The sequence below is a fragment of the Melospiza georgiana genome, chromosome 1 (assembly GCF_028018845.1).
Source record: "Melospiza georgiana isolate bMelGeo1 chromosome 1, bMelGeo1.pri, whole genome shotgun sequence".
In the NCBI taxonomy this organism is placed as follows: domain Eukaryota; kingdom Metazoa; phylum Chordata; class Aves; order Passeriformes; family Passerellidae; genus Melospiza; species Melospiza georgiana.
In genome coordinates this window covers 39,631,345-39,646,520 of record NC_080430.1, presented here as the reverse complement: position 1 = coordinate 39,646,520, position 15,176 = coordinate 39,631,345, and the positions used below count along the sequence as shown (strand labels likewise).

General features: G+C 37.4%; 1 protein-coding gene across 4 annotated transcripts in view; it reads left to right on the top strand.

Moving 5' to 3' along the window:
- Window positions 1–15,176, top strand: part of TOP2B (DNA topoisomerase II beta) — a 61,752-nt gene that overhangs the window by 38,438 nt on the left and 8,138 nt on the right. For all 4 annotated transcript variants that reach the window (XM_058040478.1, XM_058038869.1, XM_058039672.1 and 1 more), the window contains exons 17-29: window positions 2,641–2,733; window positions 2,828–2,942; window positions 5,767–5,888; window positions 6,671–6,819; window positions 7,407–7,638; window positions 9,020–9,154; window positions 9,577–9,777; window positions 11,428–11,623; window positions 11,775–11,866; window positions 12,999–13,154; window positions 13,284–13,367; window positions 14,300–14,497; window positions 14,836–14,980. In XM_058040478.1, coding sequence (XP_057896461.1) covers window positions 2,641–2,733; window positions 2,828–2,942; window positions 5,767–5,888; window positions 6,671–6,819; window positions 7,407–7,638; window positions 9,020–9,154; window positions 9,577–9,777; window positions 11,428–11,623; window positions 11,775–11,866; window positions 12,999–13,154; window positions 13,284–13,367; window positions 14,300–14,497; window positions 14,836–14,980 — 1,918 coding nt within the window. The remainder of the gene's footprint in view (window positions 1–2,640; window positions 2,734–2,827; window positions 2,943–5,766; window positions 5,889–6,670; window positions 6,820–7,406; window positions 7,639–9,019; window positions 9,155–9,576; window positions 9,778–11,427; window positions 11,624–11,774; window positions 11,867–12,998; window positions 13,155–13,283; window positions 13,368–14,299; window positions 14,498–14,835; window positions 14,981–15,176) is intronic.

Genomic DNA, 15,176 nt, shown 5'->3' with positions numbered 1-15,176 from the left:
TCAAAAAATGTGTCTGTGACACCTAGCCCAGCCCCACCAGGCCACAAGGGCTGCACAGGGCCAGGCCTGCCAGCACTCTGTTACCTGTTCAAAGGTTGGAAGCAAGAGAGTTTTTCCTAAGCCCTTGTTCATTTTTAAATGTGACTCTCACAGAGGTGTGTTCAGCTTTGTTGAGTGGTTTAACACGGTGTCAATATTCAAAACAAGCCAGCTGGTTGGTTACACCAGGCCAGAAGGAATTTGCCAAGGCCGCCACAGGGAACCACTTCTGCAGCTCATGGACTCTCTCCCCAAATAAAAACCAAACTGCGGTAAACCACGACACTGAAAGAAATACTGTGGGTGGAGAAAGCATCTTTTGGAAAATGCTTTAAATTCTGGAATAAGCTTAATCCACACCACAAAATGAGCTCTACCTTCTGCTTTTAGGTTTGGTAGTTTTGTGTGATGTGAATATCAAGAAATTGCTTTTAAAGACAAACATACAAAAAAGTACTCTGAGGGGTTTTTATTTGTTTGGGCAATAGAGCCGAAACAAATTGTGTTTCATGTCTACTTAGGTGTCTGTATTGTGTTTCAGACCAAATAAGATCAGATAAATATTGTTTATTCATTGAAGATCTGTCAGTGTGTCATACATGTATTCATACATGTGCTCTACATATTTGAATTTGAAGTTGTATAAATAGTTGTGTGTAGGAAAATACTTCTGTTCCAAAGAAAGCTTGTGGAAGGGTAAAGTTTAAAGTATCTGGAATTAAGAGTTTTCTCAAGAAATATTTCAACTTTTGTCTGCTTTACTTTGACATTTTAATTGTAGGTGACATGAGTGAGAAAAAAGGGTTAGAGAGAAAAAACCAAAATGGTAAAATACCTATCTTAGACAAAACAACTTTTTTCTTCTCCTGTGGGTACAGTAAAATGTGTGGTTTTACTAACAGAATTCTGATCTCTGTTTCTGCAAAGAAACGTCAATATACCGATTGGTAGATGAGGCCATGTAAGCACTTATGGCTGATCCTCACTGTTACCTAAAACAGTACTCTGTCAGTCTGGGAGGAAGCTCTGTTACACCTCAGCAACTACCAGCTAGTGCTGGAGCTGTGTACAGAAGCTTCACTTACACTTACACATCCACCTGCTTTTCCTCAGCTGGTCACTTGAATCCCAGCCCTAAGTTTGCCTCTGGGTGGTATGTGATTGTGGGCCCCAGCAGACCTCTTCATAGCTGAAATCAAGGAAATCAAGGAAAGCAAGAATTCTTTCACAGAGCAACTTCTTCACCATGCTGAAGAACTCTTATGCTAGTAAATAAAGTATTAGAAGAGCAGTTTTAAGCGGAGAAAAGAAAAAAAAATCCCCTCTTATTCTAGTGAAGAATAAATATTTGAGAACAGCTCTTAATTCCATTCATTCTATTTTTATTCTATTGAAAAAATTTTTATGCTGATCCAGCTCTTGGTCATTTGTCACTTCAGTGGTCTAGAAAAGGTATAGATACACTGAAGGGAGCCAGAAGAAAATGGTAAGAATTTAGTCCTGTTTTTTACATTTTAAGATGTCTGGTGCTGTGAATTATCAAGGTTTGTTCACAAGGGAAGTCAGTCTGATGCAAAACAGGGTGATAGGGCTGAGGCCCTTTCTCAGAAACTAAGTTACATATAATATTTGTTATGTAGCATCTTGGTCTCCAAGGAATTGACACTACTCATTGAGTTCTTTTGGAGTGCTCCAGTTGGAGTCCTTTAAAAAGATGGTGCTCATGAGTGTGTTCTTATGCAGGAGAGTGGTTGAAATCAGGACACAATGAAGTTTCTATATGTTACTCCCTGAGAAAAAAAAGCAGTATCTCAGCAGCTCACAGAATTTCCCCAAAGTAGTAAAAATCTTCTTTAAACCATATATTCAGTTTTTATGTCTTTTTCTCTTCTTGGGAGAAGGAACTGACTGGAGGGGAACTCTGTTTCTGTAACACCACAAAGTCAGAACATTCCTGTGTCCTTTTGTAGTGATAATTGGTTGCTGGAAAGTGATGCCTTCTCATCATGAAGGCTGAGGCTGTCAGTCTGCTGGCCCAAACTCTGGCTTAGGCTTTTTGTGCAGTGTCAATTCTGTCAGGTTGTCAGTTTTCTTAAGAGGAGTAGGGACGGCCAGTCAGGAACAGCTGGAAGTTATTGACAGAGCAAAAAGGGCATGGAGAGGACAAGAGTAGGATATTTTTTCTAATACCTTTACTTGATTGTCTTGATGAGAGCTTGGTCTAAATGACGAACCCAACCTTAAAGCTGTGTGGGGCAAGACCTTCAAACCTGTGTGTCAAAGCACAGCTCTGATGTGAAGAAGGGAAGAAGAGTGATAAGATTTGTCTAAATGCGTGCAGATTTCAGGAAAGCAATGTGAATTTAAATTGCAAACAGTGAGAGATCTCTCATTTCAAAAAACCTTGTGCAAAAATGTCTGAAAAGTCATGTACTGGTACTGCTTAAATGTAAATGTTAGTTATACGGATTAGCTTGTCCAAATAAGCCTTATTGAATACTTGATTAGAAAGTGCAATATACTTAAAATTCTGACTGAAGTAACATACATTTGCACAAACATTTATATGCTGATACTTTAGTGTACTTGGAATCTTTCCAGGCCTTCAGTAAGAAGAAGATTGATGACCGAAAAGAATGGTTAACAAATTTCATGGAAGACAGGCGACAGCGTCGGCTACATGGCCTTCCTGAGGTTAGTCCTAGATAATAGCTATAAATCTGCCAGGTGAGATTTAAATGTAATGTAGTTTTTGTATTGAATGAATAACGTATGTGGTTTATTCCAGCAATTTTTATATGGTACAGCAACAAAACATTTGACTTACAATGATTTCATTAACAAGGAGTTGATCCTTTTCTCAAATTCGGACAACGAGAGATCTATCCCTTCCCTTGTTGATGGTAAGCTGATAATTCATTATCACTTTTTGGAATATTTCTGTTTATTGATGGTTTTTAGAGCTGTAATTTGCATTGGAATCAGTGCATTCAAGTAGAGAATATAGGAACTACCTTGCATATGTTTGTTATAATTTTGTATATCAGTAGTATCCTGCGTGCTTTAGGAAGAGCAGTGCCAGGGGGTCAGGGGAGGTGCAGCCCTGGTGAGGCCACATCTGTTGTGTCCAGTTCTGGGCTCCTCAGCACAAGTGAGACAAGGAGCTCCTGGAGCACATCCAGTGAAGGGTTGTGAAGATGATTAAGGGTCTGGAGCATCTCTCTTATGAGGAAAAGCTGAGGGAGCTGAACCTGTTCAGTCTCAAGAGATGATGGAGAGGGAACATTATCAATGTGTATAAGTATCTAAAGGGGAGGTGTTGAGAGGATGGAGCCCGGATCCTCTCAGTGATGCCAAACAATAGGACAAGAGGCAGTGGACACTGATGCACAGAAGTTCCACCTGAGCATGAGGAAGAACTTCTTCAGAGTGCAGTGCCTGCACACTGGAACAGATTGCCCAGAGAGTGTGTGGAGTGGATATATTTGAGAGAAGCACCATATCCTGTGCAGTGTGCTCTAGAAGGATCCTGCCTGGGGAGGTTGGACCAGATGAGTGGCTGTACTCCCTTCCAGCCTGAGCAGTTTTGTGATTTGTGTGCTAAGGAATTGCCACGTTTCTTCTGTGAGTAATTTGAAGCAGTTCCTGTGCAGGCTTTTTACTTAACTAGACCTATTCCCTAGGCCCTACTAGTGCTTTGTTTCTGCTCATACCATCAGAGAAAGCAAGTCTCTTAAGTGCTTATGATAATTAACATGCAAGTCAGCAGCTGAGTGCAGATGAAGATGCAAATGTTTTCTCTCCTCAGTCTTGCACCACAGGCAGTGCTCTAGTGTTTACTGACCTGTAATCTTGCTGTCCTCCTGTCAGTCAGGTTTACTAACCCTCCCCTTGCAATAGCATGTACATTAAAAGGAGCAGTTTTTAGTGCACTGGCTTCATTTGTAAAACTGTCTGCAGACAGCATAAGCAGAAATTTCTGCTCATGTCATTGTCTGTGTGCACAAGCTTACTATGATCAGGAAAAAGGCCTTGAGACTTTGGGGAGGGGTGAAGTGCATTTATCTCCAGTTCCCAGTACATTTTATAGTGGAGCTGGTCAGCCTTCTTAACACTACAGCCTTATACCAAAATATTAGTGCAGCAAGAGCTTTTTGTGTTTTGCATGAAAGAGAGGGATCCTTCATGGGTAGGGGTAGTAGCTTCCCAGTAAGATGGATCCCCAGCTTTGATGTAGAATGAAACTGAGTTAGGTATGCAGATACACACCTAGGGAACCAAAGTGTGTCAGCCTCTGTTTCAGCTTCTCCAGACTTACTTCTCCCATACCTGGGTACTTACAGAGCTGTATGTTTCAAGACATCATTGCTCCTTACAATGTACTGTACCCAGACTGCCTTCTCAGAAACAGCAGAATGATTTTGCTGAAATGTTAAATATTTAAGAATGAACTTGCAGTGGGCTGTTTCTACAGAAATGTAAGAAAATAAGAAGGGAACACAGTTATTCATATATTTGTGTGTGTCTATGTTCATATGTAACAAGGTGTATATATAATACTACAAATATTATATATAATTTCTATGAGGAATTATAATTCCTATTATATATAATTCCCATTTCTGCCAACTTTGGCTGTAATTCTGCATTCTGGGCATGGACATATGAATTGTGCAGCAGGTGTAGTGCTCTAGCAATGATTTTTGTCCTTTAGCATCATCAGGTGATATATGACAGGCTAGCCTGGTGGCAAATCTCAGACAAAATAATGAAGAGGAAGAACATTTTGACTATCTTTTTGTAAAGGAAGTCCTTTAAGTCTGTTGTATTCCATAGAGTGCTGGTAGAAAAACATGATGCAGACCTGTTGTAAAAAAGTTGGATATTACATATTTGAATGAAATGGAAATTGAAGTCAGTCTCTCTTTTTTTCTTTTTTTTTTTTTTTTTTTTTTTTTTTTTTTTTTTTTTTTTTTTTTTTCTTCCTTCCAGCTTTTGCTCTTATGTTTGACCCACTGTACTAATGGTAACATTAAACAATATTTTAGTGCATTTTAGAAATGTATGTGAATTAAAACACTGAATAGCTCAATAAGCACGATCTAGAACTGGTTATCAAGTTCTGGATAACATGCAGGAAATATAATGCAATCCCTTCCACACAGCTGTTGTTCCTAAAGTTGTGTGGTCCCTAAGCAATGAAAATAAACATTTTCAGAAGATCAGATCAGAAGATCAGAGACTGACTTCTTTCTTAAAACTTTAAAAGATCTCAAGAGGATAACATTTTTTGGTAGTAAGATTTCAGTAACTGCAGTGTTTCTGTGAAATACTGGTAAGCTGCAGTTACAGCTGTCATTGCTGACTTTGTGCTGGTATTCTTAGAAAAGGATTTTGCTGAGTAGAATAGAAAGAATTCTTGACGTATGGAAGTTGCACCTTTAGGATCAAGGTGCAGTTTATTAGAATGATATATTGGATGCTCTATAATTGGCTGAAAAGGTTGTGTTTCCACCTTTTTGGTAATTTTTTGAGTTTGGTAAAATATTTTTAATTACTTTTAAAAAATTGTGTTTATTATTTTGTTACTATTTCAGTGTGAATTTGTTTTTACTTAATGTTTAGACTTCTTTTGAGAGATTAGAAATTATGAAAAGGCAAAACAAGTTTATCACTTGAAAACATTTGCTTGTGTATGTGTTGAAAATGCGATGTTCTTCTCAATAGGTCTGAAACCAGGGCAGCGCAAGGTTCTGTTCACTTGCTTTAAGAGAAATGATAAACGTGAAGTAAAGGTTGCTCAGCTGGCTGGTTCTGTGGCTGAAATGTCAGCTTATCACCATGGGGAGGTGAGTATGGAGGATGGTGAAATTGCAAGGACTTTTTGCCTATGTAAAATACTAGGTAAATGTTTCTGCTATTAAAATTGCAAACTATTGACTATAATTCTACTAATCACAAAGGTGTGCTTTTAAAGGAAATGAACCACACTGTATGTAACTTAATAAGACAACATATTTCCTTTCTTTCCAAGTGTTGGTGCACGGTGTTATACCAAATACTTTGTGGGTTGTGGCCAAATAGTAGATAACTAATTACCTAAACAACTTCCACATTCTGAAACCATATGAATATAGGAACTATGTTCTAGGACAATTTTTGTCTGAAACAAGAAACACAGTATTTTAAGGGAAGAAGCTGAAACTCTGTTCTTCAAAAACTTATTACAGTGTCAGAACAAAGATTTTTTTCTAGCTCCTGTTTTGTTTATATTTATGTGAAATATTAGCAAGAGTGGCTGTATTAACAATCCATCCATCCCTTCTCTTCTCCCTTTAGAAGCCATGAGTAGTGGTTTGTGCATTCAGGTGTGGTCAGTTTATGTCCTTTTACTTCCCCCAGAGAAGTGCTTTAGAAGAAATTGAGAAGCTCAGGTGTTTTCATAAGCATAGAATATGTATTCCCAGCAGCCCTTGCAATAGGTTACAGTAGCTCTTTCTCAGGGAGACTGCTTTCTTAAAAAATTAATTCAGGTTAGTCACACAATTTTGGGCCATTAAAAATAGATTTTGCTGGCTGATGAGGATAGACTGTCTCATACTTCTCACTATGAATATGTATTTTCTTGCAGCAAGCATTAATGATGACTATAGTCAACTTGGCTCAGAACTTTGTTGGAAGTAACAATGTGAATCTGCTACAACCTATTGGTCAGTTTGGCACCAGGCTTCATGGTGGAAAGGATGCTGCCAGCCCTCGCTATATTTTCACCATGTTAAGGTAAACTGTTAATGCCAAGCTAAATGCATACTTTTAAATAGCCTTCTTATGAAACTCATCTTTTCACAACACTCCTTTTTTGGGGGTGGTGGGGGAGAGAAATGGAGAAAGATTGAAATGTTTCAATAGAAGCTCATATTTTGCTTTGGATCTCTTAAGTGTTGTTTTGAATATCCGTAACATTTTGCTGTTCCTACAGTTAAGCAAGGAAATTTTGCAACTATTTGGATGCTGTGTTGCTTTATAACTGAGTGCCCCAGTGTCACACTGAGCTGTGTGTTCTGAAAGCTTCAAAGAATGATATTTTGTAGATGCTAAATGTCAGCAGTTGCTAGTGTGTCAGGTACATGTGTTTCTGTGAAGGAAACAAACTTCCATCTATTATGAACACACTCTTCCATTGGGAAGAACTTTGTTATCTCAGGAGATGTGTACATTGGATTTTCAGCTTCAGAATGGCAAAGAGAGAGAAAGATGTGAGAAAAATCTGCAAACTGATCATATCTGGGCCCGAGGGCTGTTAAAGCAAAACGTTCTTTACATACTGGACTTGAGGTTAAATGGTTTTCTTTTTTTTCTTTTTAAAGCCCTTTAGCAAGGCTACTTTTTCCATCAGTGGATGACAACTTGCTTAAATTCCTGTATGATGACAACCAGCGTGTAGAGCCTGAATGGTACATTCCCATCATTCCCATGGTCTTGGTAAATGGAGCTGAAGGAATTGGCACTGGCTGGGCATGCAAACTTCCAAACTATGATACCAGAGAGATTGTAAACAATGTCAGACGAATGCTGGATGGCCTAGATCCCCACCCAATGGTAAAAATAACAGTATATACTGGTATTTTATATGTGTTTACTTACAGAATCAATTCATGACTCTCTAGAACTTCTTAATTATTGGAGCATATGAGTTGGTTTGTCCCAGTAGTTTTATGTAGAAGCTTTATTTGACTCTTGGGATGAGGCTGGGGAAGTTAACTTTGAAGTAAAAACATTGCTATTTGTATTTTTAGCAATCATTTTAGGGACTTTTTTTCAGTCTGCTGACTGTTACAAGCCCTGCAGGGTAGTTGTGACATGGCAGTAGAGTAAAAAGTTGTATCACTCTTCCTTTTTGAAGGTACTACTCAAGTATCTTCAGCTAAAGTTAACATTTCCTTTCTCTTGTCTGAATTGTTCTCTGTTTTACATATCTGTAGGCAGAGGAAAAGATATTGCTGCTGTTCAAGGAAATCAGCAACTTCTGAAGTGCATTTAGCTTCTGTTTATTCAAAATTTTAGAAGTCCCAGAAGTGGTGTGAAAAAAATTGGGCAGAAAGAATACCTGTGTGACCCCATAATATCTGTGACCAGGAGATGAAATGCAGTTGATATAACCTTAATTTTACAACTGATGAATATTGCTGCTTGACTGTGATTATTAAGCCATGGAAGCAGAAACATCTTTTCTTCCCTATTTAAATCACAGTTCACTGAGTGTGCAATATCAATTTTCAAGACATAGTGGCTTTCCTTTTTCAAATTCTTGGGAATAATGAGAGTTTTTTTTTAAATTAATGCAATCTATTGCCCTTCCTTTAGGACTCCTAGGCCTTCTGTGTAGTCTCACAGTCAATTGAAGCTCACTGTGCTTGAAAGAGGCAGTTCTGCCTCCATCTAGCTCCTTTCTGTGTGCTGGTATGTGTTTGTGTCAAGCTGGATAAGGAAATCAATCCTGTTAAAAAAAATTCTCAGCCTGTTAGTTACAATTTGACCTGGATGGGCTCCACTATCTTTGCCAAACAGAACAAAATTGAAAAAATGGTTAGGGGAGGTAGCACCACTTCTGTAAACTTATTGTGGGGTGTTAATCTGCTTTCTGTCATGCCTTAATTGTGCTTAGAGTTTTCTTTAAGAAAGATCAAAAAAAACCAAAACCAAACTAAAGAATCAAAACAAAACCCTACCACCTCACTGGGTTCAGCTGCACCTTCTTAACAATTTTTCTAATCTGTGGACAGTAGGATATCTGGTCCTGTCACTTGCATGTGTGTATTCTGGTTTTTGTCGTATTTTTCCTATGACCTCAGATTTTCACATTCTGAGAGGTTTGTTGACGGGTTAGGGCAATATAATGATAAGTGTATGGAGTATGGAAAAGAAATATTTTTTTGACATTTTATTATAAAGATTATTACTTTGTTTTTTCCAATTTCAGCTTCCAAACTACAAAAACTTCAAAGGAACCATTCAGGAACTTGGTCAAAATCAGTATGTAGTGAGTGGTGAAATATTTGTCGTTGACAGGAACACAGTAGAGATTACAGAGCTTCCTGTAAGGACATGGACCCAGGTAAGTAATAGTGAAATACATTTTAATATAAACAAAAAAGAATGAAGAATTCCTCATTAAATTATTTAATCCTACATCTGTGTGAACTTCTAACACAATTTCTGATTATACATACACAGAAGGGAACATGGTTTCATTCTCCTGTGTGCTTTTGTAGAAGATGGTTCTCTGTGCCATCAGCTGTCCGTGCTTCTCCTGCTTAGTCCACTTTACAGGAGGCCTTTCTGTCCTGGTTTCTGCCTCTTAAGTTTGTGCTACTCTTGTGCTACTCTAAACTGCATTTTGCAGTTTATACTGGCTCTGTAAGTTGTAAATGGTACTAGATGTAATGCACAGAGCTTTGAAAGTTGATGTTGTTAATTTGGTTTGCAGTTTTAAGGCATTTCAAGTGGTTCTGTTTTTTGCTGCCCTACTTTCAACAGGTATACAAAGAACAGGTTCTAGAACCTATGTTGAACGGGACCGAGAAAACTCCAGCATTAATTTCTGACTATAAGGAATACCACACTGATACGACTGTGAAATTTGTTGTGAAAATGACAGAAGAAAAGCTTGCACAGGCAGAAGCTGCTGGATTGCACAAAGTCTTTAAGCTTCAAACAAGTCTTACTTGTAATTCTATGGTAACTTTTTCATGTTTGGCTATTAGAATCCCTACTGTTGCTTGTTGTAAAATCAAATGTTTTTATAGTATGCTTTGGTTCTTGGTATTGAACAGTGTGTTGTGTATTAGAAATTGTTTCAATTGTAGAAAACTATAGTGATGACCAATGCTAAGTCAGTATGAATACGTGAATCCATTTTATGATGAGTCTTTCAAATAGGACAGGCCTGGGGTGGTTGCCTTCCTGTAATTGAAAATCTCTTGTGCAGTGAACCAAAAGTGGTTAATGTAAAGTAGATCATACAAATAACTTTCTGCCATATTATAATTAGATTTGAGTTTTAAACTTGAGACAAATTACATTTTTAAAATTGCACTTTCTGCAGGACTGTTATGCCTCTAATATGAATTAAATGATCCAATGTTTCCACCAGCATAAATCCAATTTTAGGTGGCAAGGTATAGCAAACACTGTTCTTAAGCTGCTGAAGACATAATAGTGCTGTTATTTACTAAGAATATGAATAAATATGTCTGTCTATTCTGAGAGGGATTTAAGTGTAAGTTAATTTCTGCAAAGATTTCCAAACATCCTGTCTTTACAGATACTGAAAAAACAGTTCTGTTTTTTTTTATGGCAGATGCTACATTCAGATATTATCACAAAACACAAATATCATTATTGTTGCTATTGCTGTGTGCATCAAAAGCTATGTGAAAATAGGTTAAAAATAAATTAATGACCATAGATTTGGAAAAGGAAATAGGCCTTGCTCAACTAACTTTCCAGACTGTACTTGAAAAGCTACTCTACCAAATCAGGATGATGGTATTTCTCACATTTAAACAACTGTAGGAACAACTGTGAGAATCTGTTGTCACTTTTACATTTCACATATTACAAAATGTTTTGCAGCTGAATTCCTGCATTTTCTGCCTGCCAAAATAAATAATAAATTGTAAGGGCTGCTTTCTGTACCTGTGTGGGAATTAATCTGCCCTAGTGTAAGAACCTTAAAAAGTTATGTGAGCTTGGCCATTGTCCCCCAACTCCCAGACAGCTATTTTAGATAGATAAATCATCCCCTAGAGGGGTTTATTTCTTCCAGTTGACTATGGAGGGCACCGAGGGTGACTGGTTCACCTATAAATGTCTGAACTGGAGATGTCAGAAGCCAGACAGGATTGATTCCACCTATCAAGTAAAAATGATTTCTTACTTTGTGCTTGAACTTGAAGGATGGTAGTTTTCACAGCTGAAAAGTGACAGATTTCACAGCTGAGTTGAAAGATTATTAAGGATTATTAAGCTTTGCAACTGTTACATTAAATAGTTGTGAATCATCAGTTGCCGCTGAACTTGTGATTTAATATATAGATAAAATTAGTCATTCAAGTGAATTCAAGCATATTACTCTATATAGCTGTCTTTTTGTTTGATTGTACTGCCATAAATCTCATCCTAAATCTCCTTATGACTAAAAATAAAGACCATCCAGCTCTGTGCTGCCTAGCTCCAAAGTGAGGTTTGAGTTCACACTCCTCAAAGTACCACTTTTTGTACACTGCTTTTATACATGCAGTAGAACTGAACACTTACACAAGGGCTAACAAAGTTTACAAAGTTTGAGTCACACAGCCTCTCTCAAGTCTATCCTGTATTTTCTAGGTGCTGTTTGATCACATGGGGTGCTTGAAGAAGTATGAAACTGTGCAGGACATCTTGAAGGAGTTCTTTGATCTGCGGTTACATTATTACAGCCTGCGCAAGGAGTGGCTGGTGGGCATGCTGGGTGCGGAGTCCACCAAGCTGAACAACCAGGCTCGTTTCATCCTGGAGAAGATACAAGGAAAAATAACCATTGGTGAGTAAACAGAAATTAGAATTGTTAACAGTGGGGCAGATCTGGAAAGTATATAAGTATAGTAAAAAGTACTTACATGCAAGATTTTCATGACACTGACTTTCCTTTTTTTTTTTCCTTTGCCTCCTCTGTGTTTGTGTGTATCTTGTAGAGAACAGATCAAAGAGAGATTTGATTCAGATGCTGGTCCAGAGAGGTTATGAATCTGATCCAGTAAAAGCCTGGAAAGAAGCACAGGAAAAGGTAATAATCTGGATATTGTTGATGTGGTTACTGTTATAAATTATATTGCTTGTTTTTTAGTAGTCTAGCTTAATTTATAACACACGCATAGCACTTAAAAACCATTATTCATTACTCCTTATTGGCTTCCATTATAAAAACCACTGAATTTACACAAAAATAAAGTTACATGATACTAGTATTGTGTATAGGTAATGCTTAGAAGAAAACTCGATAGTACAAGTCTAAAAATGAGATTGCAGAGGACTGAATTTCTTAATGTACCCAAATCAAAACTCGCCACTTGATTTCTGACTGGCTGATACAGAGAGTGCTGCATTAGTTACCCCACACATACAACTAATTACTAAAAGTCATTATTTCTACATAACTTATTAATTGCTTTTCTGTAAAGAAACATGGATGTTATAAACTTATGACTTTTATTATTGTAGTAAATTTGACCATGACCTTGACCTGTATTTGTTTCTGCTTTTTTTAGAACCAACCAGTTTTTATTGTTCCAAAAGAGAGATGTGACGAGTGTAATTTCAAAGTTACATCTCCATTACTGTGGGCAGATGGAACTGCTTTGAAAAGCAGCTTTGAAGTTCTGTCACCCATCCCTTTTCTGTCTTTGCCACTGTTTTAGCTATTTGTTTTCATTTCACATTTCTTTTGTATTTTTAATACTGTATTTTAACTCTATGAAATTATTTCTATTTTATAACAAAACTGTTTTTTAGAGAAATTTTGATCTACTCTCAAACCCCAGTTTGCACATCTGGGGCTTTGATACCAGCTGTTATTCAAAGGACTGTGCTCATTTTCTGAAGGAATAGATATATCTATGAATACCCAAAGGGCAAAGGTCTCAGCCCTGAGAGATTGGTGGGACAGCTCCAGTATCTGCAGCCAGCAGCATACAAGGCTCTAGCACAGGTTCAGTTTGTTTTCTTAAATCAAATGATTAAATAATCAGCTCTAGAAAGTCACAGGAACACAGCCTTTTGGAAAGGTCCAGAAAATGTTTGGGTTATTGAGTCTGTGAGGGCACACCTGGCTGCTCTGTGATGGTGCTTTGGAGCAGTGTCACAGTTCAGGCACACAGCTAAGATCACTAATACTTGTAATTGGGAATGTTTCACCTCAGGCAGCAGAAGAGGAGGACTCTCAGAATGCAAATGATGATGCTTCCTCTGCTTCTGGTCCAGCCTCTGGCCCTGACTTCAACTACATTTTGAACATGTCCCTGTGGTCACTCACAAAAGAGAAGGTGGAAGAGTTGATCAAGCAGAGAGATTCCAAGGTTGGTACACCTGGAAGGTTTATTCTGAAATGGCACTGTAAATGCTGATGTGCCTGTTTGGAATGTTTAGTCTTCAGTGGCATTTGCTTTAGTTGTGATTACGTTCTCTGTACTACTTCCCTGTTTTAGGAGAGAGAACTAAATGATCTTAAAAGGAAATCTCCTTCAGACCTCTGGAAAGAAGATCTAGCAGCCTTTGTTGAAGAGCTTGAAGTATGTTTTACTTTATATATATTTCTAAAATGTGACATTCATATTAATTTAATTAAAAACACTAATAAAAATTAATTAAAATTTAAGAAAAATAATTTTAAAATACCACATTTTGAATCAAAAGTAGATTCATTTCAGAATATAATGGTAACTGGGAAATCAGTATTGCATATCTGTGTTCTTGATAGAACAGTATAGGTAGTATTTCTCAGGGTTTGTTTCTTGCATCTATCCAATTTGATGTTTTTTCCAAGTCAGTGATATTAAAAGAAAAATAACTAGGAGAAAGTTAGTTTTTAGATGACACAAAAACCTGTGAGTAGTAACTGGTAATGATAATAATTACAGTAGTTCTATATGATCTAATTTTTTGTGAGGCAGTAAGTATTACCAAATTCAGAACTGTACATTCAGGAATGAAGTGTGTAGACTATAAATACTATGTGAGGGGTCCTTAGTTTGCCTTATCAGTAATTCAGGAAAAAAAGGGAAAGTCCCTTTGGTGAATAACCTGCCGAACCTCAGTTTTTCATGTTTTCTGAAAAGGGCTGGTACAATCTTTTGAAATGGCACACTTCAAAACTAAATGTTTAAATTAAATGCTGAAATAATAGAAACTTAGAACAGTACCGGGTACATACTTGCTAAATAAAAACTGGAGAGAGGAAAGATTTTTCAGTGTAACAGTGTCCAAAAATTTGTATTTATTCTTGAATAAAAGTCCAGTTTTTAGCTCTACAGGGTAATGAATTTACCAAGAATAAGTGGACACTGTTCCAGAACTGAAAATTGTGTTCCAATTCAAGTGAGAATTAAGGGGAGCCTTATGCTCCATGTATAAAGGAGCTGAATCTTAAATAATCATCATGTTCCGCTTTGTCCTTGTTAAAAAATAATGTGTTTCCCCCCTTTTGCCTCCTCTTGTTTGTTAGAAAGTAGAAGCACAGGAAAGAGAAGATGTCCTGGCTGGCATGGTTGGCAAACCAATAAAAGGCAAAGTTGGGAAACCCAAGATGAAGAAACTCCAGCTGGAAGAGACCATGCCATCACCATTTGGCAGAAGAATAGTTCCACAGATTACATCTGCCATGAAAGCTGATGCCAGCAGGAAATTGCTGAAAAAGAAAAAGGTAAACCAAAATGACTGCTGCAGTTAAATTATTTATTATTTAGCTGGTGTCTTTTTCTACTCCAGTAGCATAAACCCAAATCGCCAGATTGTCACTGGTGCTGTGTTTGCACTGTTTTGCTCACCTAATGCATAAGAAATTTGTACTGGATTTCTTGTGCATTTGCAAACCTCAGGAGACTGCTTATTGTTCAGGTGTTTGTATTGAGATAACTTCTTTCCAAGACTATTCAACAAATGTTGATATACTAGTCTACATTCGTTTATTATCATCTGCAAAACTGGTCCAGTTCAGTCTTGAGATATAAAGGTGTAAATAATTTTATTTTGCAATTTTAGGGTGAAACTGATTCTCTAGCAATAAAAATGGAATTTGATGAAGAGTTTGGTGGTGTGCCAGCTGAGGGTGGTGGGGATGACTCACTGAATGCATCAGCTGCAGCAGCTAAAACCCCTAAACCCAAGAGAGAGAAGAAGGAGCCTGGTAAGACCCTTGCACAGCCATATTTCACTTTAGATGTGTATTTACTGGGCATGAAATGCATTTTTAACACAGTGTGAGAAGGGAAATACAGCACAATAATCACTATTTCATCTGGTTTTCTTCCCTAAAATGAAATATTTGAAAGTACTCTGAAATTTCTTTGTGTGAGCTGCTATGCTGGGATGATGGATCTTAC